The following is a 26,895-nucleotide window of genomic DNA, read 5'->3' as shown; positions in this document are numbered from 1 at the left end:
GGTCTGCTAGGGAAAGTTTAGGAGAGTGCTTCCCAGGGCTGGTGACTGCCATGGGGACTGAGTTTGAGTGGTGTGCCCGGCATAGTGCCAAGGGCTTTGTACACATCATTCACTTGATCTTTGCTGTAGATTGGGTGGATATCTTCGCTCCCAGTTTCTGGACGTGAAGTGGAGGCTGAGAGGTTCCAAAAATCGCCAAAGGTCTCCTAGCTGCTCAGTGGCAGAGCTGGGATTTGAATCAGGTCTTTTTCCTGATTGACTCTGCCATGGAGCTTCTGGGCTCTCAAAACTTGGCCAATGACCAAGAGCCAAGTTACTCCAGCCCAGGCTGTGAGAAGCCAGGGAAGACTTGATGAATTCAAGGCAGGATATCAGAGATGCTTGGACATTCGAGGGGAGGCAGGTTGAGAGATTCAGGGGCAAGGTTTCTAAGGTGGACATCACTACTGGGTTAGAGATCAAGGAGGAGGTTGAGTCCAGAAAAGCAGGCATCCCAAGGAAGAGTCTACAGGCACGGAGAAGAAGGCTACGTAGGAAGCCTTGAAGAGATGTTCCCAGGAGGGCTCCCAGGTCCAAATGTGCTGCTGTGGTCTTCTTTGCTTTCATGGTAAAGGCACTCTGTGTTTTGGTTTCCTGCTAGCATGGTTGTCATTTCCTGCTATTTGAGGGGGAAGTGTATGGCTGGAAAGAGGAGTGATAAGCGAGAGTCTGTTTGAGTCATCTCTAGCAGAATTTGGACTACCTGGCATGCCACAGTGGCTCAGAAAGTGTCCCATGGAGAGAGGGAGGGATGGGGGGAAGAAGGGAGGAGGAAGGAAGGGAGGGAGGGAGGAAGAAAAGAAGAAGGAAGGAAGGTAAAAAGGATGGAAAGAAGGAAGGAAGGAAGGAAGTCTTAGAAAAGGAAGGAAAACACCCCTGTTGAGACTTGATTAAATTGGTTTCTTCTTCCCGAGGCTCAGCTATATATCTCACCTGCAAAATGATGAGAATAATTCGTGGGGCCAATGGTGTACTCTGTGAGGCAGCTGTAAGGAGGAACCAAGCTTGCCTCTGTGGGCAGACTTTGAGGCCCAAATGCATAGTGGGTGTAGTTGTGACTTCACATACAGTTTGAGTTCCCACCAGCAAGCTCTGTACCCTCAGGTCAATGCAATAGGCCCATGAAACCTCAACTTCTGCAAAAGAGCTAGCCAAAGGGTACCTGTGACTTTATTTTGTGAGCATTTCTCTTTGTGAGCCCATTTTTTGGGAAAAGTTGAGTGAGCAGCAATTCATGGAATCAGAACACACAGAAAATACAAAGAGATGGAAGACAAATCAGAACCCTTGGTTCTCCATGGATTACTTTGGGGTCTGCTCCGGGGTCCCTTCCTCCCCACACGCAGTGGCAGCCACAGCCTGAAGCAAAAGAATCCTTGGGCCCTTATGTCCTTGCTGGGGGCACCCTCAGGGGTGCATGTTTGGGGCCTGGGGTAAAGTTGCCGCTGTGATTTGACTTTGTGTTTTGTTGTTAGAATGACTACAACCTGTGGGCCGCATACCAGAACCAGGAAACTCAGCAGGTCCTAATGGAGGAGAGAAATATCTTCTGTGGGACTTATAATATCCGTATCCTCTCAGACACGTAGGTACCAGGGCCAGAACCCAGGTCTTCGGGGACCCTTGAATGACCCACACTGGCATCTGTAGGATTTCCATGACCCTGTTCACTTGGAAAGGCAATCCTTCCTACCCTCAAGCTCAAGTCCCCCACAAACATGAGATCCCCTTTGGAGAATAGGGCTGGATGTTTGCACCATTCTCCCTGTGACCAGAGGACACTTTCCTGTTGTAATTTCAGGTATACTGACCAACTTTCACACAAGTCACGTGCATGAATACATTGCTTTTTGGGAAATATTTGTATGGTTTTATTTCAATTTTAGAAGTGATATATGCTTCGTGCAAAGAAGAAATCCACTAAATACCAGAAAATGTATAGAGAAAGGCAAAGACCTCCTAGAATCTTCATGTATATTAGTACACAAATTAATATTCATTTTATTAATATTCATGTATACTTATGTATATTCTAGAATTCTCTTTGCATGTATATCTATAAATTTTTTTTAATGATTTTATTTATTTGACAGAGAGAGACACAGTGAGAGAGGGAACACAAGCAGGGGGAATGGGAGAGGGAGAAGCAGGCTTCCCGTTGAGGAGAGAACCTGATGTGGGTCCCGATCCCAGGACCCTGGGATCATGACCTGAGCCGAAGGCAGCTGCTTAATTGACTGAGCCACCCAGGCGTCCCAGGAATCAACTTTCTGCCATAGTTTAGGCCTAGGATTTCACTCTTTATTCATAAGGTTTTGTGGAGGCTGCCTCTATTTTATTTTTGATTGTGAATGTTACTTACAAATTACATCTTGAGCAGTCAGTAAGGGGAAGACACAGCAGATAGTGGAAAGGCAAAGTTGGGTTTTTATGGATGGCCTGGTGATAAGTGCCCTTTGGAAGAAATGATGGCTGATTGAACTCTAGATGTAACAAGGGGAATGAGGACAAAGATATCAAGAATTACTTTTCGTATTCAGACATGACTCCATCCATGTTTGCTGAAAAAAATCCCACTTTACTCTACGGTCCTGGAGTTACTAATAATCGTGTCCCCTTTCACAGTGAAAAAGTCTCCTTTTGGACAATAAATGATTTGGTCGTCTTGCTCATATTTTATCTATTTGCTAATAATCTTATGACTGGAAAATTAACTTACCCTGTTTTACTAGACTGCGGGCTCATTGAAGGCAAGATCCATATCTTGGTTCATCTCTGTATTTCCCCTGGTAGCTCTTAGCACAGTACTTTGAACCTGACATATACTCATTGGGTATTGGTTAAGAGAGAGAGAAAAAAAGAAAGAAACAGTGGGATATGCAGTTGGCATAAGGCTTCCAAGCTGTGTTCCTCTAATGTTTTCCATAAAAAAAGATTTCTGTGGTCAGACAAGTTTGGGAAATGATGCATATTCAACAGAATATCCTCTCTTGATGATTTATCATATATTAGTAGATTCTTTTTTAATAGTTTTCCTGTTGTTTTTAGGTTTTCACCTAAAGTGACTTGGTATGGTCTGAGGTAGGGGTCCACCAGGAGTGTGCCTTCTGCTTTCCATTATACCACGCCTGCAGGGGACAGTGATCATACTAAGGGAGTTCTGGAAGGACACTAACTTTTCTTTCATGGATCATCTTTTTCTGCCCCCGGCAACTCAGGTGGGACCGAAACAGAGTCATTCACTATTCTGGGGGAGATCTGGTTGCAGTGTCATCCAACCGGAAGATCCAGCTTCTAGATGTCATACAAGTAAAGGAATTACCAACTGAGTTCCGAGGCCATGCTGGGAGTGTCCGTGCCCTCTTCTTGTGTGAGGAGGAGAACTTTTTGCTGAGTGGGAGTTATGACCTGAGTATCAGGTGAGTGGTCCAAAGGAGTTGTGGTCCATCCCACCCAAGGCCTAAAGTCAGCTTGTGGAAGAAGCCTGCATGCTTTTTCCTCTTAGTATTTATTGAAAAGTTATCCTAAGTAACGCTGTCCTAAATGATACGGATAACCCGTAACATATTTTTTTATCTGACAAGGTAGAAACCAATAATTTATATATTGTTTAAACTTCGAATGAGATTGATTTATAGCAATTATCAGATCTATTTTCTGGTTGAGGGCTTTGAATTGGAAGGTATATTATTTTTAATTTTTGAAGATTTTATTTACTTATTTGAGAGGGAGCAAGAGAGAGAATGAGCGGGGGAGGAGCAGAGAGAGAGAGAGAGAGAGAGAGAGATGCAGACTCCCCACCGACCTTGTAGCCCGATGTGGTACTTGATCCTAGGACCCTGAGATCATGACCTGAGCCAAAGGCAGACACTTAACCAACTGAGCCACCCAGGCACTCCTTGGAAAGTATCTTTTTTAGTGTTCTTAGATGATGGCACAATTTATAGTTCTTTTATAGATGCCTTAGGAAAAGGTGTTTTTCTGTGGATATCACATATGATATAGAAGCAAAATGGTGTTTAAAAATGTATATATACATATATTTTTAAACAATATAGTAAATATCCATGTACTATACTCAGGCCAAGAAATAGATCATTACCATTCCCCAAATCTCACTGTGTGTCTTACCTTACTTTCTCCCTCCCACCCAGAGGTAATGTTACCCTAAATTTTATACTAATTATTCCCTTGTATTTCTTTATAATTTTGCTAACTATTTATAGATCTCCAATATTGATTACTTTTGCCTATTTTTAAACTTATGTAAATGGAATTGCATTAAAAAATTCACTTATGGGGCGCCTGGGTGCCTCAGTGGGTTAAAGCCTCTGCCTTCAGCTCAGGTCATGATCTCAGGGTCCTGGGATCGAGCCCCACATCGGGCTCTCTGCTTAGTGGGGAGCCTGCTTCCCCCTCTCTATGCCTGCCTCTTTGCCTACTCGTGATCTCTGTCTGTCAAATAAATAAAATCTTTAAAAATAAATTCACTTATCCTGGATTCTTGTACTGAACCATGATTTTGAGATTTATCCATAAGATGTAGGTAGCAGTAATTTATTTTCATTGAGACACTGTCTTTTATTGGATGAATATATTATAAATCATTTCATCTTCTGTCAATGGATATTTGCATTGTTTCCATTTTTTTATTCTTTCAAAGAATAAACATCTGCTGCTACAGGTGTTCTTGGATGTGTCCCCTGACATCTATGTGCATGAGTTTGTTTTTCTTTCTTCAAATTTTATTTATTTATTTGACAGGGAGAGACACAGCGAGAGAGAGAACACAAGCAGGGGGAGTGGGAGAGGGAGAAGCAGGCTTCCCGCTGATCGGGGAGCCTGACGTGGGACTCGATCCCAGGACCCTGGGATCATGACCTGAGCTGAAGGCATAATGACTGAGCCCCCCAGGTGGCCCTATGTACCTGAGTTTTTAAAAAATTTTTTTCAGAGGCATCTGGTAGCTCAGTGGTAGAACATGAGATTCTTGATCTTGGGGTTGTGAGTTTGAGCCCCATGTTGGGTGTAGAGATTTCTTAAAAAATTAGTAAAAAAACTTTTTATTTTTTTACTGAGATATAATTGACATACAACATATTAGTTTTAGGTATATGACATAATGATTTGATATTTGTATATATTGGAAAATGATTACCACAGTAAGTTTACTTATATCCATCATGACTCATAGTTACAAAATTTTTTTTCTTGTGATAAGACCATTAAGATCTACTCTTAGCACCTTTCAAAGGTATGATGCAGTCTTGTTTACCACAGTGCATGAGTTTTTCTTAAGGATTATTCTTTGTCATGAAATTTCTAGGTAGGAGTACTAAGTTGTTTTCTTAAACAGTTATATTAGGTTCTACTCTCATCATCAGGGGTAAACCCCTACCAATATTTACTATCTGATGCTCAATACTGACAACATTAACTGCCAATCTGCTGCTACCTCTTTTCACTTCTTTGATTACTAATGAGGTTGGGCATATTTTCACATGTGTGTATTAAGCTTTCCAGAGAAACAGAACCAGGGAGATGTGTGTGTGCATATAAAAAGATTGATTATCTCTTTATAATGAATTGGCTCACAGTGTGGGCCTGCAGCTGGGAGACCTAGGAAAATTGGGGGTGGAGATAAGTCTGCAGCTGTTTTGCTGGAGCATTCCCTCTTGTTGGGAGTGCATGGGGGGAGGTTGGTCTTTTTGTTCTGTTTAAGCCTTCAGTTGAGTGATTGAGGCCTATCTACATTATGAAGGGCCATGTGCTTTACTCGACATCCATTGGTTTAAACCTTGATCTTGACCTAAAACAGCCTTCAAGCTGACCCATAAAATTAACCATCACAGTATGTTTTAGAGCCATTTGTGCTTTTTCTTCTATGAAATTCCTGTTCAGTTTTTGTTGTCATTTGGCCTATTCTTTTGTTAATTTATTTATTCTTACTGATTTGTTGGAGTTCTTTATATATTTTGGATACTAATTGTTGTTTTTTGTGTTGCATATTTCTCCTTCCAATTTAAGACTCCTCTTGTCACCGTGGTGACTTTTGATGAACAGAAATCCTTAACTTTAAGGTAGTTGACTTTGTGGACTTGACATGTTTAAGAAACGCCTCCCTTTGGGGAAGTCAAAAAGACATTCTCCCAAAGTATCTTTTCTCAAAATTTTTTTTTAAATTTAAAATTCTTTTAGTTTTAAAGATTTTATTTATTTATTTGAGAGAGAGAGAGAGAGAGAAAAAGAAAGAGAGCGAGGCAGGGGAGGGGAGGCAGAGGGAGAAGGCAGATGCCTGCTGAGCAGGAAGGTCCAATATGGGACTCGATCCCAGGTCCCTGGGATCATGACCTGAGCCAAAAACAGCTGCTTAACTGACTGAGTCACCCAGGTGCCCAGTATCTTATTTTTGTTTATATTTTCATATTGATTATTGCTGGTATAGAGAAATGGTGTTGATTACTATAGATTGTTCTTGTATCTAGCAACCTTGTTAACCTCTCATTGGTTTTAAAAGTATATGTGCTGGGGCGTCTGGGTGTCTCAGTGGGTTAAGCCTCTGCCTTTGGCTCAGATCATGATCTCAGGGTCCTGGGATTGAGCCCCGCATTGGGTTCTCTGCTTGGCGGGGAGCCTGCACCCCCTCTTCCTGCCTCTCTGCCTACTTGTGATTTCTCTCTCTCTGTCAAATAAATAAACAAAAACTAACAAAAAGTATATGTGCTATGTAGATGGTCTTCCAGCCAGGAATAATAATAATAATTATCTTCTTTTCCCATACTTTTATACTACATTTTTCTTTTTCTTTCTTTCTAACTTTACCTTGGCCTTCCAGTTAAGTAGAAGCAGTAAGAGCAGACATCTTGTTATCTTTTTTGAAGGGAGTACATCTATAGTTTTTTTTTTTTTTTTACTAAGTATAACTCTTGCTGTTATAACTTTTTTTTAAAATAAGTTTGTGAAATCAATAAGTTCCTTCTATTCCTACTTTTTAAATTTTTATTTTCTTTTTTTATTTTAAAGATTTTATTTATTTGAGATATATAGAGAGAGACAGAGTATAAGCAGGGGGGAGCAGCAGAGGGAGAAGCAGACTTCCCGCTGAGCAGGGAGCCTGATGCAGGGGTATATCCCAGGACCCTGCGATCATGACCCGAGCCAAAGGCAGATGCTTAACTGACTGAGCCACTCAGGTGTCCCTCTTTTTATTTATTTTTTTAAAAGTTTATTTATTATTTAAGTAATCTCTACACCCAACGTGGGGTTTGAACTCATGACCCTGAGATCAAGAGTCACATGGTCTTCTGACTGAGTCAGCCAGGACTTCCTATTCCTATTTTCCTAAAAATGTTTGTCAAATATCTTTTCTGCCTAACTTAAGAAAAATAACCTGAACACATGGTTGGCTGTGTTGCTAGAACAGAAATTCAAAACCTGTTTTTCTTCAGGCCACTGGGATATCTTTAAATGCGCTGTGGGCGCAGAGCAGACTCTGACAAACCGCTAAGGCCACAGGGCCTTTGGGAATGTTAGAAGGGAAAAGGTAGCACATTCAAAGAAAAACAAAAGAAACATTTATTAATTGTTTATTGTGTGCCAAGTCTCATAAGAATTCTATGAGGTAATACCATTCTTAATCTCAATTTACACATGAGGAAACTGGGATACAGAGTGGTTTATTAACTTATGCAAGATCCTACAGCTCGTAAGTGATAGACCTGGGATGGTACCTGGGGTCCCCTGGCTCCAGAAGCCACTATCTTAGTATCACTCTTTGCCCTGCAAAAGCAAACTGGCTAACGTGGAAGTCTGTATCAGAGACAGCTGAGAGACCTCGGGCAAGTTTGCTTATTAAAAAATGATGTGACTCATACATGCTCCCATGTATTTCTTAGATATGTCTCAGAAATACACATAAAATATTTTGGATCTAAGTGACTGAAGTAAATGGTTCTATTGTTCTTTTTTATTTTTTTAAGATCTTATTTAGTTATTTGACAGAGAGAGAGATCACAAGCAGGCAGAGAGGTAGTCAGAGACAGAGTGGGGAGCAGGCTCCCTGCTGAGCAGAGAACCCGATGATGATGATGATGATGCAGGGCTTGATCCCAGGACCCTGGGATCTTGACCTGAGCTGAAGGCAGAGGCTTAACCCTTTGAGCCACCCAGGCGTCCCCAATAGTTTTATTGTTCTTGTTTGAAGATCAGCTCTTCTGTTGAATCAGTGCCGTGGATTTTAAGCCTGGGGGTAATTCTAGAAACTTCCACCTAATACCAACCAACATTTATTAAGCATTTTCGACATGTTGATCACTGTTCCAATGTTACATGGATTAATGGAGGGTTTCTCAATTTGGGGCTGCAAAGTACTTCATGTGAAGACTGTCCTGTGCATTGGGGGGTTGCTCAGCAGTATTCTGGGACTCTACACACTAGATACCCATAGCATCTCTCTCCCCAGTGGAGACAACCTAGAATGTCTCCAGGCATTGTCAAATGTCCCCTAGTGGTGGTAATCACTCCTGGGTGACAATCATTGCATTTGTGTATTTAATTCTTTGCAAAAACCGCTATGAGGTGTAACTATCATTATTATCATTTCTAATCTACCAGTGAGTAACTTCCCAAAGTTACGCCTAATGGCTGCTGCAACTGGGATTCAAATCCAGGCCTCTGACTCTGAGCTTGACCATGAAACTTTGCTGCCTTCCAACAGACTGTTGGTCCAAGGGAGGTCGTATATAGTATGATCCCTTTGGGCCCTCAGAAAAAAATCTCAAAAACATTTTTTTGGCCCGATTCCTACAGATCCTGGGATCTGAAAAGTGGGGCTTGTATACGAATCTTCAATGGCCACCAGGGGACAGTCACTTGCATGGATTTATATAAGAACAGGCTTGTATCTGGAGCAAGAGATTGCCAGGTGAAAGGTGAGAAAGAAATGCCTTGACCTTTCTTAGAAGTTCCCCCAAACCCATGAATTGTCAAATGCTGTTTTGCTCATTTCTGTAGGAAGATGTTCTTCTTCTTTTTTTTTTTTTAACATTTTATTTATTTATTGACAGAGAAAGAGAGAGCACAAACAGGGAGAGTAGCAAGCAGAGGGAAAGGGAGAAGCAGGTTCTCCAAAGAGCAGGGGGAGCCTGATGTGGGACTCGATCCCCGGACCCCAGGGATCATGACCTGAGCCGAAGGCAATTGCCCAACTACCTGAGCCACCCATGCGCCTGGTAGACATTTTTCCTTCCATCCATCCTTCCATCCATCCATCCACCTATCCATCCATCCATCCATCCATCCAACCATCCTTACATCTATGAATCCATTCATGTAACAACTGTCTGTGGAATACCTACAGTATGCTAGACACTGTGTTAGGTGCTAAGGAAAAAAAAATATGATACGGCTCTTTCAATATGGTTTTTTATCTCCTCAAGAGGCTCAATCTTTTAACGGAGATAGATAATAAATATATAATTGAGTGTATAATAAATATATGAGTAATAATGGCTGCCACTTACTGATTACTAACCTTGTGACTGACACGGGTACTTTACACATATTATTTATTTATTTGTTTGTTTGTTTGCTTTTTAAAGATTTTATTTATTTATTTGACAGACAGAGATCACAAGTAGGCAGAGAGGCAGGCAAAGAGAGAGAGAGGGAGGAGGAAGCAGGCTCCCTGCAGAGCAGAGAGCCTGACGTGGGCTCGATCCCAGGACCTTGGGATCATGACCTGAGCCGAAGGCAGAGGCTTTAACCCACTGAGCCACCCAGGCGCCCCACACATATTATTTATTAATTTAACCCTCACAAGAAGCCTCTGTGGTGGAGGCAGATGAGGAATCTAAAACTCGGAGAGAAAAACAACTTGCCCCAAATCAGAGCTGCTACGTGATAGAGTGGGGATTTAAATCCAGGGCTGTCTGACTCTAAATCACGGGCTCCTAACCAACATGTGGATTTTTTTTTAAGATTTTAATTTATTAGAGAGAGCAAGCACAAGGAGGGGGAGGGACAGAGAGAGGGAGAAGGACAAGTAGATTCCCTTCTGAGTGCGGATGCCAACGCGGGCTCAGTCCCTGGACCTTGATATCATGACCTAAGCTGAAGTCAGACACTTAACTGACGGAGCCACCCAGGCGTCCCACATGTGGAATTCTAAGGGACTGTAGAAGTAAGAGTAACAGGGAAAGCATCACAGACAGGGTGCTCTTTGAGTGTGTTTCTTTCTTTCTCTCTTTCTTTCTTTTTATTATTTTTTTTAAGATTTTATTTATTTATTTGCCAGAGATAGTGAGTTTGCACAAGTAGGGGGAACAGCAGGCAGAGGTAGAAGCAGGCTTCCTACCGAGCAAGGAGCCTGATGCAGGGCTCGAGCCCAGCACTGTGGGATCATGACCTGAGCCAAAGGCAGATGCTTAATGGATTGAGCCACCCAGGTGTCCCAGGGTTGAGTGTGTGCTTGAGGATGAGTAGTTATACAAGCAGAAGGAGAATGTAGGATGTTCTAAGCAGAAGGCACAGCACAGGCAAATTCACAGAAGGCTGAAGAAAATGCTGTCTTTAGGGAATTTCCCCTTGCTCAGTATGGCTGGACTGCAGTACGTGGTGGTGGACATAAAGCTGGTTAGTTTGTTTGGGACCAGATGATCAAGGGCCTTCTGCATCACGGTAGGAAATTGAACTTTACCCTATAGAGTGTAGGAGGCTATCAATGCACTTTGACCTGCAGGCTGACATGGTCAACTGTGTGCCTGACAAAGATAACTAGTGATAGTGTGGAAGGAAGATTTGGAGTTGGGGGACTATGCAGACAAGCGACAGGCGGAGACACGACTCAGTCTGGAGAGCTACTGTGGCATCTTCAGACAACTCAGAACAGACAAACATGAAGAAATCCAGGGGGATATGAGTTTCCATGAGGGGGCACAGACTGAAGGGTGATTCCCTTAGGGACAGTTGGGAGGACTTTGCCACCAGCTGGATATGGAAGAGGAAGATAGAAGAGTAGACAATGAGGCCAGACCTTTAAACTCAGGCCACTGAGTTTTTGGACATGCTGAGTGTGGTAGGCAGAATAATGTCCAGCCGAACAAGTCCCGTCCTAATCCCTGCAGCCTGTGACCGTGCTATCTCGTATAGCAAAAGGGACTTTGCAGATGTGATTAAGTTGAGGACTTTAAAGTGGGGAGGTTATCCTGGGTTATCAGGGTGGGCCTGTGGGTCATCATACAGATCATTAAAAACAGAAATTTTCTCATATCTGATCAAAAGGAGATGTGACTTTGGAAGAATGGTCAGAAACATGCAATGTTTCTGGCTTTGAAGGTGGGGGAAGGGATCATGAGCCAAGGAACATGGGTGGCCCTTACAAGGTGGAACAGGCAAGGAAATGGGTCCCTCCGGCCCCAGAATCTCCCTAAAGGAACACAGCTCTCTTGTCACCTTCATTTCAGCCTTGTGGGGAGGTCACGCCAGACTGCTGTAGGATAATATATTTGTCTTCTTTTTAGCTATTAAACAATTGTGACTATTTGTTACAATGGTAATAGAAAGCTAAGGCATCGGGTATGGGACTCCTGAGGACAGCGAGGGGAAAATTGCTGGACGCAGGTGGAAGTGTGAGTTTACATGGGAGTTTACCATATAACAGGTCTGGGGCTCCAGATTCATCGATTTCGTGGTTATCAGTTATAAGGAAAGGTGGAAGCTCCAGGTGTGGATGAGATGTCCCCTGCAAAGAAAGAGTCAAAAGAGAAGAGAAGGAAGGGACCCAGGAAAGCGTATCATGCTAGGGGTAGGTGGAGGAAGAAGGTGCTGGAAAGCAAGAATGGAGTGTTGTTCCATAGGCAAACACTCAGACCTGCTTAAGAAACCTTACTCCCTACCTCTTTGCCCTCCTTGATCTGAAAGTCTCTTTGCCATGACTGCTTTGAGGAGGGAAGCAGAAAGGAGGAAAGGAAGAAGGTTTGGAGTTGGAAGGCTAGACAAGGCCTCCAAACTTGAGAGAGTCTTGCGTGGCTACTGGTAGAGCTGGAGCTAGGGGAAGGGCCCCCCAAACTCCTAGTAATCAAGATACACATTTTTATTTTTATTTCATTTTATTTTTTAAATTTTTTATTAACATAAAATGTGTTATTAGCCCCAGGAGTACAGGTCTGTGAATCACCAGGTTTACATACTTCACAGCACTCACCATAGCACATACCTTCCCCAATGTCCATAACCCCAACACCCTCTCCCTCCCCCCTCCCCCTGGCAACCGTTAGTTTGTTTTGTGAGACTAAGAGTCTCTTATGGTTTGTCTCCCTCTCAATCCCATCTTGTTTAAGATACACATTAAAAAAATTTTTTTTAAAGATTTTATTTATTTGTCAGAGAGAGAGGGAGAGAGAGCGAGCACAGGCAGACAGAAAGGCAGGCAGAGGCAGAGGGAGAGGCAGGTTCCCTGCGAGCAAGGAGCCCAATGTGGGACTCGATCCCAGGACGCTGGGATCATGACCTGAGCCGAAGGCAGCTGCTTAACCAACTGAGCCACCCAGGCGTCCCTAAAAAAATTTTTTTATTTGTTTATTTGAGAGAGAGAGAGTGAGAGAGAGCGCATGAGTGGGGGGAGGGGCAGATGGAGAAGCAGCCTCCCTGCTGAGCAGGGAACCCAGTGTGGGGCTCAATCCCAGAGCATGACCTGAGCCAAAGGTGGATGCTTAACCACCTGAGCCACCCAGGCGCTTCTCAAGATACACATTTTTTTTTTTTTAAAAGATTTTTATTTATTTATTTGAGAGAGAGTGAATGAGAGAGAGCATGAGAGAGGAGAAGGTCAGAGGGAGAAGCAGATTCCCCAAGGAGCTGGGAGTCTGATGCGGGACTCAATCCTGGAAGTCCAGGATCATGACCTGAGCCGAAGGCCGTTGCTCAACCGACCGAGCCACCTAGGCACCCTCAAGATACACATTTTTTTTTAATTAAAAAATTTTTTTAAAAGATTTTATTTATCCTGACAGACAGAGATCACAAGTAGGCAGAGAGGCAGACAGAGAGAGAGGAAGGGAAGCAGGCTCCCTGCAGGACCCTGGGATCATGACCTGAGCAGAAGGCAGAGGCTTTAACCCACTGAGCAACCCAGGCGCCCCAAGATACACATTTTAAAATGATATTGAAAATGTCAAAATTAATTCACAAAATATATGACGAAAAAAGTTTCAAAAGATCTTACCCTAATTCTAGCCCCATCCCCCAGCCTGCTTGCTTCCCCTGGGCTCCTCCCAGCTCCCTCGGTTACCCATAGAAAGAAAAAGAGATCTTAGAGACCTGAAATGTAACCCCCAACTTGTTAAAAAAAATTTTTTTTGAAGATTTTATTCATTTACTTGAGACAGAGATAGAACACAAGCAGGGAAAGTGTAGAGAGAGTGGGACAAGCAGGCTTCCCACTGAGCAGGGAGCCTAACATGGGGCTCGATCCCAAGACCCTGAGACCACGACCTGAGCAGAAGTCAGACACTCCGTCTGGTGAGCCAGCCAGATGCCCATCAGCATTCTCCTTTCTAATCAGATCAAAGGGCCTATGTGTATATAAAAAACACGTGAATAAAAGCATACTTATTTAGTTAGGGTGAATCTAGTATTTGCAGTTAAGAGCATGGCTTCTGGATCCAGACTCCCTGGGTTGGAATCCCAGCTCATTCTGCTTACCATCTGCGCGATCTTGGCGGGCTACTCAACTTCTCTATGCCTGTTTCCTCATCTGCACCGTGGGGAATCATCATAACAACTGTCTTGGGAAGATGAGTTAATGCATGTCAAACATTCCCAATGGTGCCTGGCTCGCTGTGTGTGCTACGTGTCAGGATCAGTCGTGGTTATTATTTTGTCCTAGGTTATACATTCTGTTGCCTGACAGGTACTTTGGGGCCAACGAGGCCGACTTCGGTGGTCTCATCCCTAAATCTGTGGTGCCTCCTTTCAGTTCTTTCCTTTAAGCTCTGTTCTCCCACCTACCCAGCTACGTTCATATCTTCCCAACCCTTACAGTGTGCTAGGCAGTTGCCCTATTACTGTCTATGTAGAAGCACCATTAAGCCTGCTCAGCTCTGACAATCTGTCAGTTAGTAAAATCCAAAAGTCAGATTCAAAGATACTTTAAAATGTAAATAAGGATAGACAGCTTTCTTTGCTTTGGGAGCTAGAAGGGGTGAGTCAGGAGAACAGCGTATGGAAAGCATGGTGCCATGGAACATATGCCATGATTTTCCTGAAATCCACTCAGTAGCAAGTATTTTGTAGGCCCAAGAAGGAGCCTTATTAGGGAGGAGATGTCTGGCACTTGGACCCTAACACTAAGTTCTAGGGTTGGAGCCAAGGTCTATGAATGGTGGCTTCCCCAGGAGCCCATAGTCAGGGAGCTCTGTGTTGCAGACTCACAGAGCCGTTGGTGAGCCTACAGGGATGGTGGGCCAGGCGACAGCCTCCTAGGGTCTGACTTGATGGGCTTGACTTCGGTGATGGGGTCCAGAATTCCACTGTAACCTGCTTTCATGCCCCTTCTCTTTCTGCCTCCCTCTCAGAGTGGGATATAGAGACAGGGAAGTGTCTGAAGACATTTAAACACAAAGACCCCATCTTGGCCACCAAGATCAATGACACCTACATCGTGAGCAGCTGTGAGCGAGGGTTAGTCAAAGTGTGGCACGTTGTCTCGGCCCAGTTGGTAAAGGTGAGAGGGTGGTGGGCTGTCGGGGCAATGGGGTACTGGTGATGATGGATTGGAGGAAACTTAGGGTCTCCCCCAGAGGGCTCCCCACACCACCGTAAAGCTACCAACTTATGGTCAACAAAAGGAGGGTCCTGAAGAGCTCCCCCCAAAAAAGGGGCATTCTGACTCAGCGGAGGGTCAGGGATCATGTCATGGAGGTGGTGGTAGAAGGCTACGTTCTGACTCAGCATGGTATGCGGACTCAGGGTCTTTTCACGGCAGCAGAAGTAAAGTGACTTTTCCTTCTCCAGAACATTTTACCCTGACTCTTGCATGGGTAAGGGAATGGACAAAGTCACAGTGGTTCTCCTCCTTAACTCTGTGGTAAAAAGAGAACATCTGCTGTCTTGAAAACGATTGAATGTTCACATGTAAAAAAATATCTCTGTATTTGCACCCCCATGGCCCTAGTGGGTGGTTGGTGAGATCCGTTGGTGCCGGGAACACAGGGGCAAAATGAGAAGCTGCTGGCCTGGCTGATTGACTGTTTCCCATCAGTCTTGTCCCCATGGTCTAATCAGCAGTTACAGGTGCAGGGGTGTCCCAGGTGTCCTCTGATCTTGGCAAGGAGCTAGGGATGGAACGCCTGACCCTATGCCGTGTGGTAGCAGAGGATGGTGGATTTTGGCCTCTGGTACTCTAGGAAGATGAGGCCTGCCCCAGCCAAAGACCCATCAGGAGCAAGGCCTCTCCCTGACCACATTCTTCTTTCAGCGGGGAGAGAGAGCTCGGGGGAGAGGGGCATGGACACCACTGGCCTTCTTAGAACAAAAGTGAAGTCGGCTCAGGTGGCAGTCATGGATTGCTGGTGTGTGGCTTTGCAGTTCCTCGAAAGACACCTCCAGCTTGGGCCCTTTGAGGACTCACCATCTGAGTTGAAGAGGGCTGAAAAAAGGCCTCTTTTCTTGCAGACTCTCAGTGGCCACGAGGGAGCCGTGAAGTGTCTCTGCTGTGACCAGTGGCATCTCCTCTCGGGAAGTACTGATGGCCTGGTTATGGCCTGGAGCATGGTGGGAAAGTACGAGCGGTGCCTCATGGCCTACAAGCATCCAAAGTAGGTATAGGAAAGCCCTCATTGATGAAGGTGGTACTCTGTCCTTTTCCCTCGCAGCTAGACTTTGGTTTTTGGCAGATCAGTCCTTTCCATGCTCTGCTGACCTTTTATCCCCTCTACCTGTTCCCCATCCCCACCCCACCCCACCCCCTCATTTGGCCATTCCCTCTCCCACCATCACTTATTTCTCTTAAGAAATAACAGTACTCAATGTGGATCTTGAGAAGTTATTGAAATGTTATGCTTGTGACACACCTGATACGTTTGTATCCGTTGTCTACCAAACTTAGGAATATTGGCAGAACTGTCCCAAAGAATGCCAGTTCCAGGAAGCTTAAAATACCTGGAGTTTGTTGGTCTTTACCCCAGGAAGCTTGTGTTCACAAAAGCTTAAAGTCACCCAAGGGTGACCAAGGTTTAAAAGTAACTTAAAGGCTTAAAGAAGGAGCTTTCTTACAAGTCTGCTGGCTACATTCCATTCCAAGACAGCAAATGGATCTCATTTTATAATTCAGTCCCAGTTTTGTGGTGGTTGTGCTTGGAGCCAATTAAGAAGTAGTCTGAGGTCACATCTGAGCTTACTTGGAAGGGATATTGTGGTCAGTTCATGGTTTTTTCATGGGCATGCGTTTTATAGGCTGCTCTGGGTTCCTCTTATACTACATGAATAATGCTTCTTCCTCTAAGTGCACTATAAAAAACTCTAGGAAACAAAATGCTATCCTAATTGACTAGAAGACTAAATGGATCTTCTAGGGGATCTATTCGGAATAGTTATTTAGTAAATATGACCCCAGATTTCCACATATCTTAATAGGAACCTCTTGAGCACACACTGACTTTGTGGGAAGGGGATTTGGGTCATTTTTGTGTATATTTACTCATTGTGTGTATGACTGCACCTTTGATGAGTGGGTGCTGGGCAAGGCTTCTCTTTGGTGCATTATCTAACCCTTATGTGATTATCAGTGAGCTTCTTAGCATAGCTTCTGGATTATCAAATTCAAGAGTCAAACTTTATGATATCACCTGAAAATTGTAGACTTCCAAGCATGATTCTGTAGGATTTAGTTTAGGTATTGGAAAATAATCTATTCCCAGCAAACCTAGCAGTTTGGTTGCCATTTTTTCAACCCATGAGCCTCCCACTCCACCTCAGCAATGAGACCTTCTCAGACCATTCTCATTGACATTGAATGACAGCCCCAACATCTCATTCACATTGGTCCTTGGTCCCTTCACAGTTACAGCAAGTCCATAGGTATGTAGAGGACATGGTCAATGTTCTTGTTTGTCAGGCCCCTCCTCTACTCATCTGTAGCAGTGGTGTGCACATGGAAGTGCTTCTAATTGACTGGTAATGAGGACCGACTTGCAGGTTGCCTTTCTGGAGAGTCCTAATGATGGGACTGGTACCCATCTTTTGAATATGACATAGGTGATTATATCCTGTGTATCCATCATCATAGACTTCAAATTATTGCCTTATGTAGTGGCCTTTTCAATGAGATAGAAGAAAAGACCTATAAACCACATTTATACTGTCTTTTATATTTATCTAGGTAGTTACCTCTACTGATGCTCTTTATTCATGCGGATTTCAGTTACTAGTAGTGTCCTTTCACTCCAGCTTGAAGGAGTCTGTATAGCATTTCTTGCTAGTGTGAACTCCCAGTTTTTGTTTATTTGGGAATATCTTAATTTCTCCATTTTTAAAAAAGATTATTTATTTATTTATTTGACACAGAGAGAGAGAGAGAGAGAGAGAGATATCACAAGTAGGCAGAGAGGCAGGCAGAGAGAAAGGGTGGAGGCAAGCCCAATGTGGGGCTTGATTCCAGGACCCTGATATCACCACCTGAGCCATAGGCAGAGGCTTAACCCACTAAGCCACACAGGCACCCCTTAATTCCCCCATTTAAAAACATTTTTTTTTTTTTAGATTTTATTTATTTGTTTGACAGACAGAGACCACAAGTAGGCAGAAAGGCAGGCAGAGACAAAGGGGGAAGCAGGCTCCCCGCTGAGCAGAGAGCCCGATGTGGGGCTCGATCCCAGGACCCTGAGATCATGACCTGAGCCAAAGGCAGAAGCTTAACCTTCTGAGCCACCCAGGTGCCCCAGTATCTTTTTTTTTTTTTTTAAAGATTTTATTTATTTATTTGACAGACAGAGATCACAAGTAGGCAGAGAGTCAGGCAGAGAGAGAGGAGGAAGCAGGCTCCCTGCTGGGCAGAGAGTCTGATTCGGGGCTCGATCCCAGGACCCTGAGACCATGACCTGAGCCGAAGGCAGAGATCTCAACCTACTGAGCCACTGAGACGCCCCTCTTCAGTATCTTTTTATACTTTATATATTTATTTGAAAACTGGGCATTTTGGATATTTTAATAGGACATCTCTGGAAATCAAATTCTTCCCCATTCCCAGGGTCTGTTTTCACTGTTGCCTGTTGTGGCTTTTCTTGTGTGTTTGTTTAATGAGTCTGTGTATTGTCTTGTTTGGCCGCTGAAGTCTCTGTTCTATTACCTTGGTGGTGACTGAGTGGAATAGGTTTATTTGAACACCTGGAAATAAAATATTCCCCCCCCCACCCTTTTTTTTTTGCCAAGGGGCTCTGTGTACCTGTTGAGGGAAACTTTCAACACTCCGCTAGACAGTTTACAACTCTGTCTTAGCTCTCACTTTAGTTCGCGGAGAACATCAAGGTCAGCTAAGAGTGAGTTCTTTCCTCAGTGTGTGCACAGCTCTGTATATGGCCACATAGAGTCCCAGGAGTATGTCTGAACTTTTCAAAGCCCTAATGGACATTTTATTCCCCAGCTTTAACGTTATATCTTTTTGGTTAGTGTATTGCTTGCTCCAACAGATGTCTATTGCCTTAGGCAGCAGTGACTACAAGATTTGACTGTCAAGGCCTTCAAAGAATACTCCCCTGGTAGCAGCTTTAGCATTGGGTGAGTTCCTACTAAAGCAAAATAAAGACAAGCTTTTTGAACTAGTCTTCCAGGAAGCCAAGAGAGAGGTCAAATAATTCATTGTGAAAGAGGTTGGTTCTGTTTCCTCTAGTACCAGGAATGTGGGCTGTTATTTTCATGGTTACCAGTGAGCTGGGGAGTTGGGTAAGTTAATATACCACAAAGTTTATTCTTCTTCTTGACACAAAGCCATTCTTCTTTGTCTGAGTGCTTCTTGGGTTGCTTCAAGCCTTTGGTTATTTTCCAGAGTTCTGAAAAAGTTGATTGTGACAGTTCTTGCCAGTTTTTTCATTGTTTTCAGGGAAGGGTGGGATTTTGGAGTTCCTTCTTCCACCATTCTTCCTGACATCACTCTCTGCAGTGTCTTTTTTTTTTGAAAGATTTTATTTATTTAACAGACAGAGATCACAAGTAGGCAGAGAGAGGCAGGCAGAGAGAGAGGAGGAAGCAGGCTCCTCACTGAGCAGAGAGCCCGATGCGGGGCTCGATCCCAGGATCCTTGAATCATGACCTGAGCCAAAGGCCGAGGCTTTAACCCACTGAGCCACCCAGGCTCCCCTCTGCAGTGTCTTTTGATAAAGAAAGAACAAAGAAGGAGACTTAAGAAAGAAATGACTTTTTTTTTTTTAGGGCAGAGAGAAAACCTGAATGCAGGAAGAGCTATGACAGGTTCCTAGTAACCATTATTGTGTCAGATATTGGGCTGTTTGAAAAATACCTCCATTAATTTAATCCTGACAGCAGTCCTGTGAGGCAGAAATCACTACCTCCTTTTCATAGAAGACAAAACTAAAGACTGAAAGTCATGTTACTTTTTCAAGGTTATGCAGCCAGCAAGTGGTAGACCCAAGTTTGGATCCAGGTTTTCTGGTCCTAAAGCCTGTGCTCTATTATATTACTAGGCTATAATGGTATATCCTGAAATATCAAATGCCACAGGAACCTATGAGAAGTGTAGGTCCAGCTCCATAAAATCAAAAGAGGTACAGAGAGAGTCAAACCCTTCTACCCCAGGGCCATCTCTCCTAGCTCTGGATTCCATCTACAGGTAGACTAAGGTGCATTTAAGACACCAATAAATGTATTATATTTCCATCTTAGAAATAAAACTAGAACTTTTTTGGACTTCACTTATTTTTTTTTTTTTTACACTTCAGAATGAGTGATCAATTGATGACTTGATCTATCCATCACACGAGCCCCATTGGCCTTTTTGCTGTCCTTTGAACATGCTAAGCATATTCCTGCCTTTCAAAGTCTTTGTTGTTTCTATTTTGCTAGTGGTTGGGTCTTTGAAACTCCTTAATTTGGCTCTTGGATCTGATCAGGGCTAAGGCTACATGGTATGGGGTGGATGTCGTGCTTTTAACCCACTGTATCAAGGATCATACTCTGAAATTGAGCTGATACTCACCTTTTATTTCAACAGATATTTACTGAGGACCTTCTTCTATGGGCTAGGCCTTGTGTTAGGTGCTGGGGATGCAAAGATGAAGAGGATGTGTATTCTTCCCCAGAGAATCTTACAGTGTGCCTGAAGTTTGTGTATGTGTGTATGGGAAAGGGGAGATGGAGATTAAGTGTGGTTTTACGGAGAAGGTAGCATGTGAGTGGGGCTTGGATAGGTACAGATGACAGGGATTGAAGGACTTGATTTGCACATAAGATCCAAATAATTGGTGGCACCAGATTCAACTTTTTAGTATCATTAACAGGAATAGGGTAATTACATTTTGCAGAATTGAATACTTCAGCCTGTCTGGAGTCCCACTTGGCTGCAGCTGTTGTAGGAATGGAGGTATCTAAGTCTCCTGGTCCTCTCTCTGTTTCTGCTGGTCACCACCAAAGGGAATACCTGCGTCTCATCCCTGGGTACGGTGTTTCTTCAGGATGTTTCACTGAAAGACTGAAAGTCACTAATTTTTTTTTTTAAGATTTTACTTATATATTTGACAGACAGAGATCACAAATGGGCAGAGAGGCAGGCAGAGAGAGAGGGGGAAGCAGGTTCCCTGCTGAGCAGAGAGCCCAATGTGGGGCTCAATCCTAGGACCCTGAGATCATGACCTGAGCCAAAGGCAGAGGCTTAACCCACTGAGCCACCCAGGTGCCCCTGAAAGTTACTAATTTAAGACCCAAAAGAAAATGCTGAGATATCAGGTTCTTGCTTCACAGAAAGATAATCATTTTCCGGGACGCCTGGGTGGCTCAGTTGGTTAAGCAGCTGCCTTCGGCTCAGGTCATGATCCCAGGGTCCTGGGATCGAGTCCCACATCGGGCTCCTTGCTTGGCAGGGAGCCTGCTTCTCCCTTTGCCTCTGCCTGCCTCTTTGTCTGCCTGTGCTCGCTTGCTTTCTCTCCCTCTATTTCTGACAAATAAATAAAATCTTTAAAAAAAAAAGATAATCATTTTCCCACCCGTTCTGTTCTTTCTTTACCCAATAATGCTATTTGAAAAGGAATCACAACATTAAGTACTTCTCTGCATGACTTTTGTAGAAGTCAGTAAGTAGGAACCAAACTGGAAGAGAAAAACCATGATTGCCTATGTATCAGACCACCACAAAACAAAACAAAGAGCCACGATGACATAAACCTTTGCCTGTTGCCATTTTGGGGCACTGTGACCAATTTGCAGGAAATGTGACAGCAGAATAGGAGGAGAGGGTACAAGTATGTCTTGAGGGTTAATGGCTTACATCCAGAATTATGAAGTGATGGCAGACATCACAGGGAGGGCAGTCATGACCAATGCTTCCCAGGCATGCACACAAAATCCCCCAAGCTACAAACAAACCCATGCAGTTTCCCAGAAGACAAGTACTGCCTGTTGCTCTGTTTCCTTCCAGGGAGGTGCTCCACGTGGCCCTTCTCTTCCTCCGGGTCATCAGTGCCTGTGCCGATGGCAAGATCCGCATTTACAATTTCCTAAATGGGAACTGTCTGAAGGTGATGAAAGTCAACGGCAGAGGTGATCCTGTGCTGTCCTTCTTTATTCAGGGCAACAGGTAGGGTGGTAGGTGTGGAGGTCAGGGCTGTGAGCTCTTCCGTTTGGATCATTTTCTTCTCCTCTGGGATGCCAGCCCTGCATTTGCTGGCAGTAGGAGAGAGGGCACCATGGTACCCTCCAATTTTGGCTGGAAAAGGGTCAATAATCATATGGTGGGGGGTGGATCTCTGGGATGCAAGCAAGCAGCAAGCAGGGTTGATGTCACTTGGAATTTGTTCTGGATGTCTGGGCCAATCAGGCAATGAATACAGTATGACTCTGCTCTAAATGGGCAGCCCGTTTGCTCCCTGACCAGCCATCTCTGATGCTCGCTTCTGACGCACAGAGACTTATAGGCGGGGAGTGGGATGGTAGGAACAGGGGGTCCAGTGTCCGGTGGGGCAGAGCTGAGCAGGTGAGTTTTACGGAAACCAGAACTGTGACCATGTGTATGTCATATTGTATTTGTCATAGGCTAGGTTCAGGGTGATAGTATGTGAAAATACCCAAATTGAATTAACTTTTGCATTCCCTTGAGATATCCGTCCATCTTTCCTAACCATGTTGCCTTCTTTTTAATGAAACCATACTGGGGCTATTTCCCATCTAAAAGGGGCAGCACTGGTAAGAAGTCTCCATCAAGGGACACTTTTTCAGTTTCAAAATAATAGTGCCATTAAAAAAAAAATTTACCTCCGACCTTTTCTTTTTTATGGCATCCGAAGAGAGACCTTTGCCTTTGGACCTCAGTAAAAATGAGTCAGAAAGGGAATCCTCATCGGAATGATTCTCCAAATTCCATGCTAGCATTTCTAACCAAAACAAGTCACTCTTTTTCTTTTTAATTAATTAATTAATCAAGAAAAGATTTTATTTGTTTATTTATTTGTTAGAGAGAGAGAAAGAGCACAAGCAGGCAGAGTGGCAGGCGGAGGCCAAGAGAGAAGCAGGCTCCCTGCGGAGCAAGGAGCCTGATGTGGGACTCCATCCCAGGACCCTGGGATCATGACCTGAGCCGAAGGCAGCGGGTTAATGGACTGAGCCATCCAGGCATTCCCAAACAAGTCACTCTTTAAGAGAGTTTACACTAACCGTGAAGGTCTTAAAATTCAGCCTTTTGGAACAGAAAGGAACCCACACATGATATCTGCCTTGCTCCTTTATACTTCTAGGAGATCTAGGCAGAGAGTAGGGTGGATAACGAGCTCTGTGAACTTTGAGAATGACAGAAACCAGTGGGTGGTTGGTGGTCCCTGCTGGGGGGCTCAGGTTTAGAACTCTTTTTCCTACCAGGGCATAAACATGTGCATTAGGAAAGATGGAAATCATCCTGCTATATAAAGCACGGCTGTTTTGTTTAAATGCAGAGCATACACAGAGACTGTGTAAGGACAGAGGGACAGAGATGGGAGGGAGGGTCAGCAAGGGAGCAGAGTCCCTCCCACTAGAGTTCTCTTTATCCCCATCACAGCAATAAAACATGGCGTTTAGATACTGTGCTTTTTTAAAAAAAAAAAAAGTGAATTTCAAGACATCAATATACAGAGTCCCTAACCTTTCTGCTTGGGGCACGCTAGGGACTCGGTACTCACTCTATGAACAGAAATTCATTTAAAAATGTTTTAACTTGAGGGGCACCTGGGTGGCTCAATGGGTTAAGCCTCTGCCTTTGGCTCAGGTCATGATCTCAGCCCCGCATTGGGCTCTCTGCTCGGCGGGGATATTCCCCCCACCCCCGACACGCCTGCCTCTCTGCCTACTTGTGTTCTCTCTCTCTGTCAAATAAATAAATAAAATATTAAAAAAATATTTTAACTTGAAAAGTGAAGGAATCACTTACGTTCCCTGCTTAATTTTCAAGAGGACCCTTTTCCCCGTCACCCCATTGCCTGACCTGCGACCGTTCACCACTCCAGACCCTAACAGCCTCCACCCCCTCTTTGTACAGCCACATCTCAGGCACTGTTCCCTCGGGCTTACAGTTGGATGGGACAGTATTGGAAATGCATATTTGGATGCTGGGCAGTGGTGGCCTTCTTGCTTTTTGTGGGCCATCTTGTTGTTTCGGTTCCAGGATGGTGATCAACACTGAGAGCAATATTCTCATGTTCCAGTTTGAGAATATAAAGTGGCAGTACTCCATGGACCAGGCCAAACAAAAGAAGAAAGATAAAGATGAGGACAGGGAAGAAAATGACCTGACAGAAGTCGCCTCCAGGTCTAGCACTCAGGTTTTCAGCCCCAGGGACTCGATGTCCAGTAAACAAACTGTGGGCCAGGAGTCCCTGTTAAGTAAACCATACAGGTCCCGAGTTTTCCTGAAGGACACCCGGGCACCTACAGGTAAGGGGGCTGAATCCCAGGCCACCTCGGTGGTTCCTAATGGAGCAGGTGGTGGTAGTGGTGGTGGTGGTGGGACTAGCTTCTCCGTAGGATATTTTAGCCAATGATTTCTTGATGATGTAAATCCTTACTACTAAGGAAGGTGGGATCCTATTCTCCGGCTCAAGAGAATCTCCTGATTTTCAAGGCCTGGGTTTACCAGACATACTAGAATCTTTGTATAGTAGATAACACTGACCCTTTGTACTTGACTTTCAAACCAGAAACCACCAACACTCTTCACCCCATCCAAACATACATTACATAATAATTTCCTTAGAACAGAGACAAGCTATTACTATGCCACAGAATAATGTTCTAAGCAGAATGTATTATCTCTAGAGTCCTGATTGATAGCATGCATTCCCAGAAAATATTAGTATGAAGCAGAAATGTGTGTGTGTGTGTGTGTGTGTGTGTGTGTGTGTGATATGGGATGCCATTTAAGACACAAAGAATTATTTAGGTGTGGGCTAGAGTATCCAGACTCCTTCCTTTCACCTGTCCTGCATTTGGCATGTGGAACTCGATCCACAGGTCTACAGAGAACATCAAGAGGTCACATCCTGGTATGTTACATAGACGAATGATCAGCTCTCTTTGGAGGACAGAGGCCAGCCGGTATAGATAATGTGTAAAGCTTGACAGTCAGTTGAAAAAGTGGGTGGGAGGGAAGTCAGGAGGGGCTGTAGCCTTTGGCTCCAGCTGGCTTACCTAGTGTCATATGACAACAAACAACAAGGTGACAGTTTGGGTGAGAATCAGCCAAATTACCAGCTATGCCCCCATTATTTAGACCTCATTGAATGTTGTAATTACAATGATTTCCTCCTCAATCTTCATTTAGAAGTCTTATCAGAGGGACCTAAAAGTCAAAGAAAGTCAAAATCACCCCAGAGGGATGGCAAGAAGAGAGTGAGTGCTCTTTCTAAGGAAGTACGCGGCATTGATGGTGGGCAAGAGAGTTTGGAAGCAAAATCCCTCGCAGGAGATACAACGAACGGTGATATTTTACTCCAGATCATGGGCAACAGCCCCCCCTTCCCCTCTCTCTATTGCTCACTCTCTCTATTCCATCTAGTTTTTTAGCAAATCAGTGACTCTTTGAGAATTCAGGAAGGATAAAACGTCTGACTTTTCTTAAGGGGGGTGGGTTTTCCTTAATTGTCCCCTTATTAACTTGAGGCCACAGCACGAACACCTTTGTAAGAGGTGCCTTTCCGGTTTGGGGCTCACAGCCTGCCTCCCATGTCAGGCCACTGAAACTTCTCATTTCTTGGACTGGTGTGTCATCATGACTAGGGTGTCCCTTTGTTGTTTTTGAGAGAGATTTTGGTAAAGATTTAAAATGCCTTTCCAATATTTTTTGGCTAATATAATAGTGGTTCTTTGAATCAAACTCCCTGGAGAGACCAGCTTCAGGGTGAGGGTAAACAGTTAAGTTTTAAAAGGGCTGTACTAACAATGGGAATCCTTGAATATACCTATGTTTATGTACCTGTATCAGTATGCCTGTAGGGTAAAGTCTTAGGAGTTGCATTGCTGAGCCAAAGTGCCTTTAAAAATCTGGAAGATAATAGGGCACCTGGATGGCTCAGTTGGTTAAATGGCTGGCTCTTGGCTTTGGCTCATGTTGTGATCTCAGGGTCATGAGATCTAGCCCTGTGTTGGGACTCTATGTAGAGTCTGCTTCAGGTTCTCTCTCCTTCTGCCCTTCCCACTCATGCTTTCTCTCAAATAAATAAATAAAATTTTTTAAAAATTGGAAAAAAAGAGGTGGTGTACACACACACACACACACACACAGAGAGAGAGAGAGAGAGAGAGAAGAATATTAGTCATGAAAAGGGAATGAAACCTTTCCATTTGTAACCACATGGATGGATCTAAGGGATATAATGCTAAGTGAAATAAAAGAGAAAGATGGATGTTGTATGATTTCACTCCTATGTGGAATTTGAGAAATGAAACAAATGGAACAAAGAAAAAAAGACCAAAAAACAGACAGACCCTTAACTGTAGAGAACAAATGAAAGATCCCCCGGGGCTCCAAGCACCCCGGAATGGACCCCTTCTCAGGAGGAGACCCCCGGACCCAAAAACCAAGCCGAGTCCACTGATCAGATGCAAACAGCACGAGGTTTATTGAGTTGACACAGGTACCTGCGGGCGGTCAAGTCTTAGGAAGACTCGCGCGCCAGCCCTTTGTTCAGGGCCTTTTTATGGGGTTTGGGGAAGCGAAAGCATACGTACAGAAGCAGAAACATAGTTACAAAGTTTTCATTGGCTGGTTTGAATGTAAGGCATACTCGGTGTTTGTAGATTGGCTTTGAAGGATCCCGGCCCGCGAAGAGAAAGGTGGGGAGGGGGAGTGAGGAGGGGGAGTTGGACCTTATTACTCAGCAGAGAAGCATCCTGCCTACGTGACTAGGCCCACGTACCTAGGCGACCCCCCTTGCCTACATGACTATGCACATAAAGTATCCTGTTGAAACAGGAGACCAGTATCACCCCCTAAAAGCCAAGTGGTTACAGAAAGGCAAGGGAGTGGTTAAACAATTAACTGGGGGAGGGGTCTAACAGGGGAAGGGCGAGTGATTACAGAAAAGCCAAGAAGCAGTTAGTTAATCAAAGGCTGGGGGGGGGGTGTCTATATGCGGAGTCTTTCATTCCCCCCTTTTTCTTTATCATGGA

General features: G+C 44.1%; 1 protein-coding gene across 5 annotated transcripts in view; it reads left to right on the top strand.

Annotated features, from left to right (window-relative positions):
* The window catches only part of CDRT1 (CMT1A duplicated region transcript 1), a 41,889-nt gene that overhangs the window by 6,164 nt on the left and 8,830 nt on the right, over positions 1–26,895 (top strand). For 2 of the 5 annotated variants that reach the window (XM_044249145.1, XM_044249144.1), the window contains 8 exons: positions 1,515–1,624; positions 3,258–3,458; positions 8,848–8,969; positions 14,613–14,761; positions 15,712–15,854; positions 21,680–21,838; positions 23,894–24,162; positions 25,049–25,204. In XM_044249145.1, coding sequence (XP_044105080.1) covers positions 1,515–1,624; positions 3,258–3,458; positions 8,848–8,969; positions 14,613–14,761; positions 15,712–15,854; positions 21,680–21,838; positions 23,894–24,162; positions 25,049–25,204 — 1,309 coding nt within the window. Of the gene's footprint in view, positions 1–1,514; positions 1,625–3,257; positions 3,459–8,847; positions 8,970–14,612; positions 14,762–15,711; positions 15,855–21,679; positions 21,839–23,893; positions 24,163–25,048; positions 25,205–26,895 lie in introns of those variants that run through there. The other 3 variants (XM_044249146.1, XM_044249148.1, XM_044249147.1) reach the window with 3 other exon arrangements.

This window comes from Neovison vison, chromosome 5 (genome assembly GCF_020171115.1).
Source record: "Neovison vison isolate M4711 chromosome 5, ASM_NN_V1, whole genome shotgun sequence".
In the NCBI taxonomy this organism is placed as follows: Eukaryota; Metazoa; Chordata; class Mammalia; order Carnivora; family Mustelidae; genus Neogale; species Neogale vison.
This window is presented reverse-complemented; position numbering and strand designations above follow the sequence as displayed.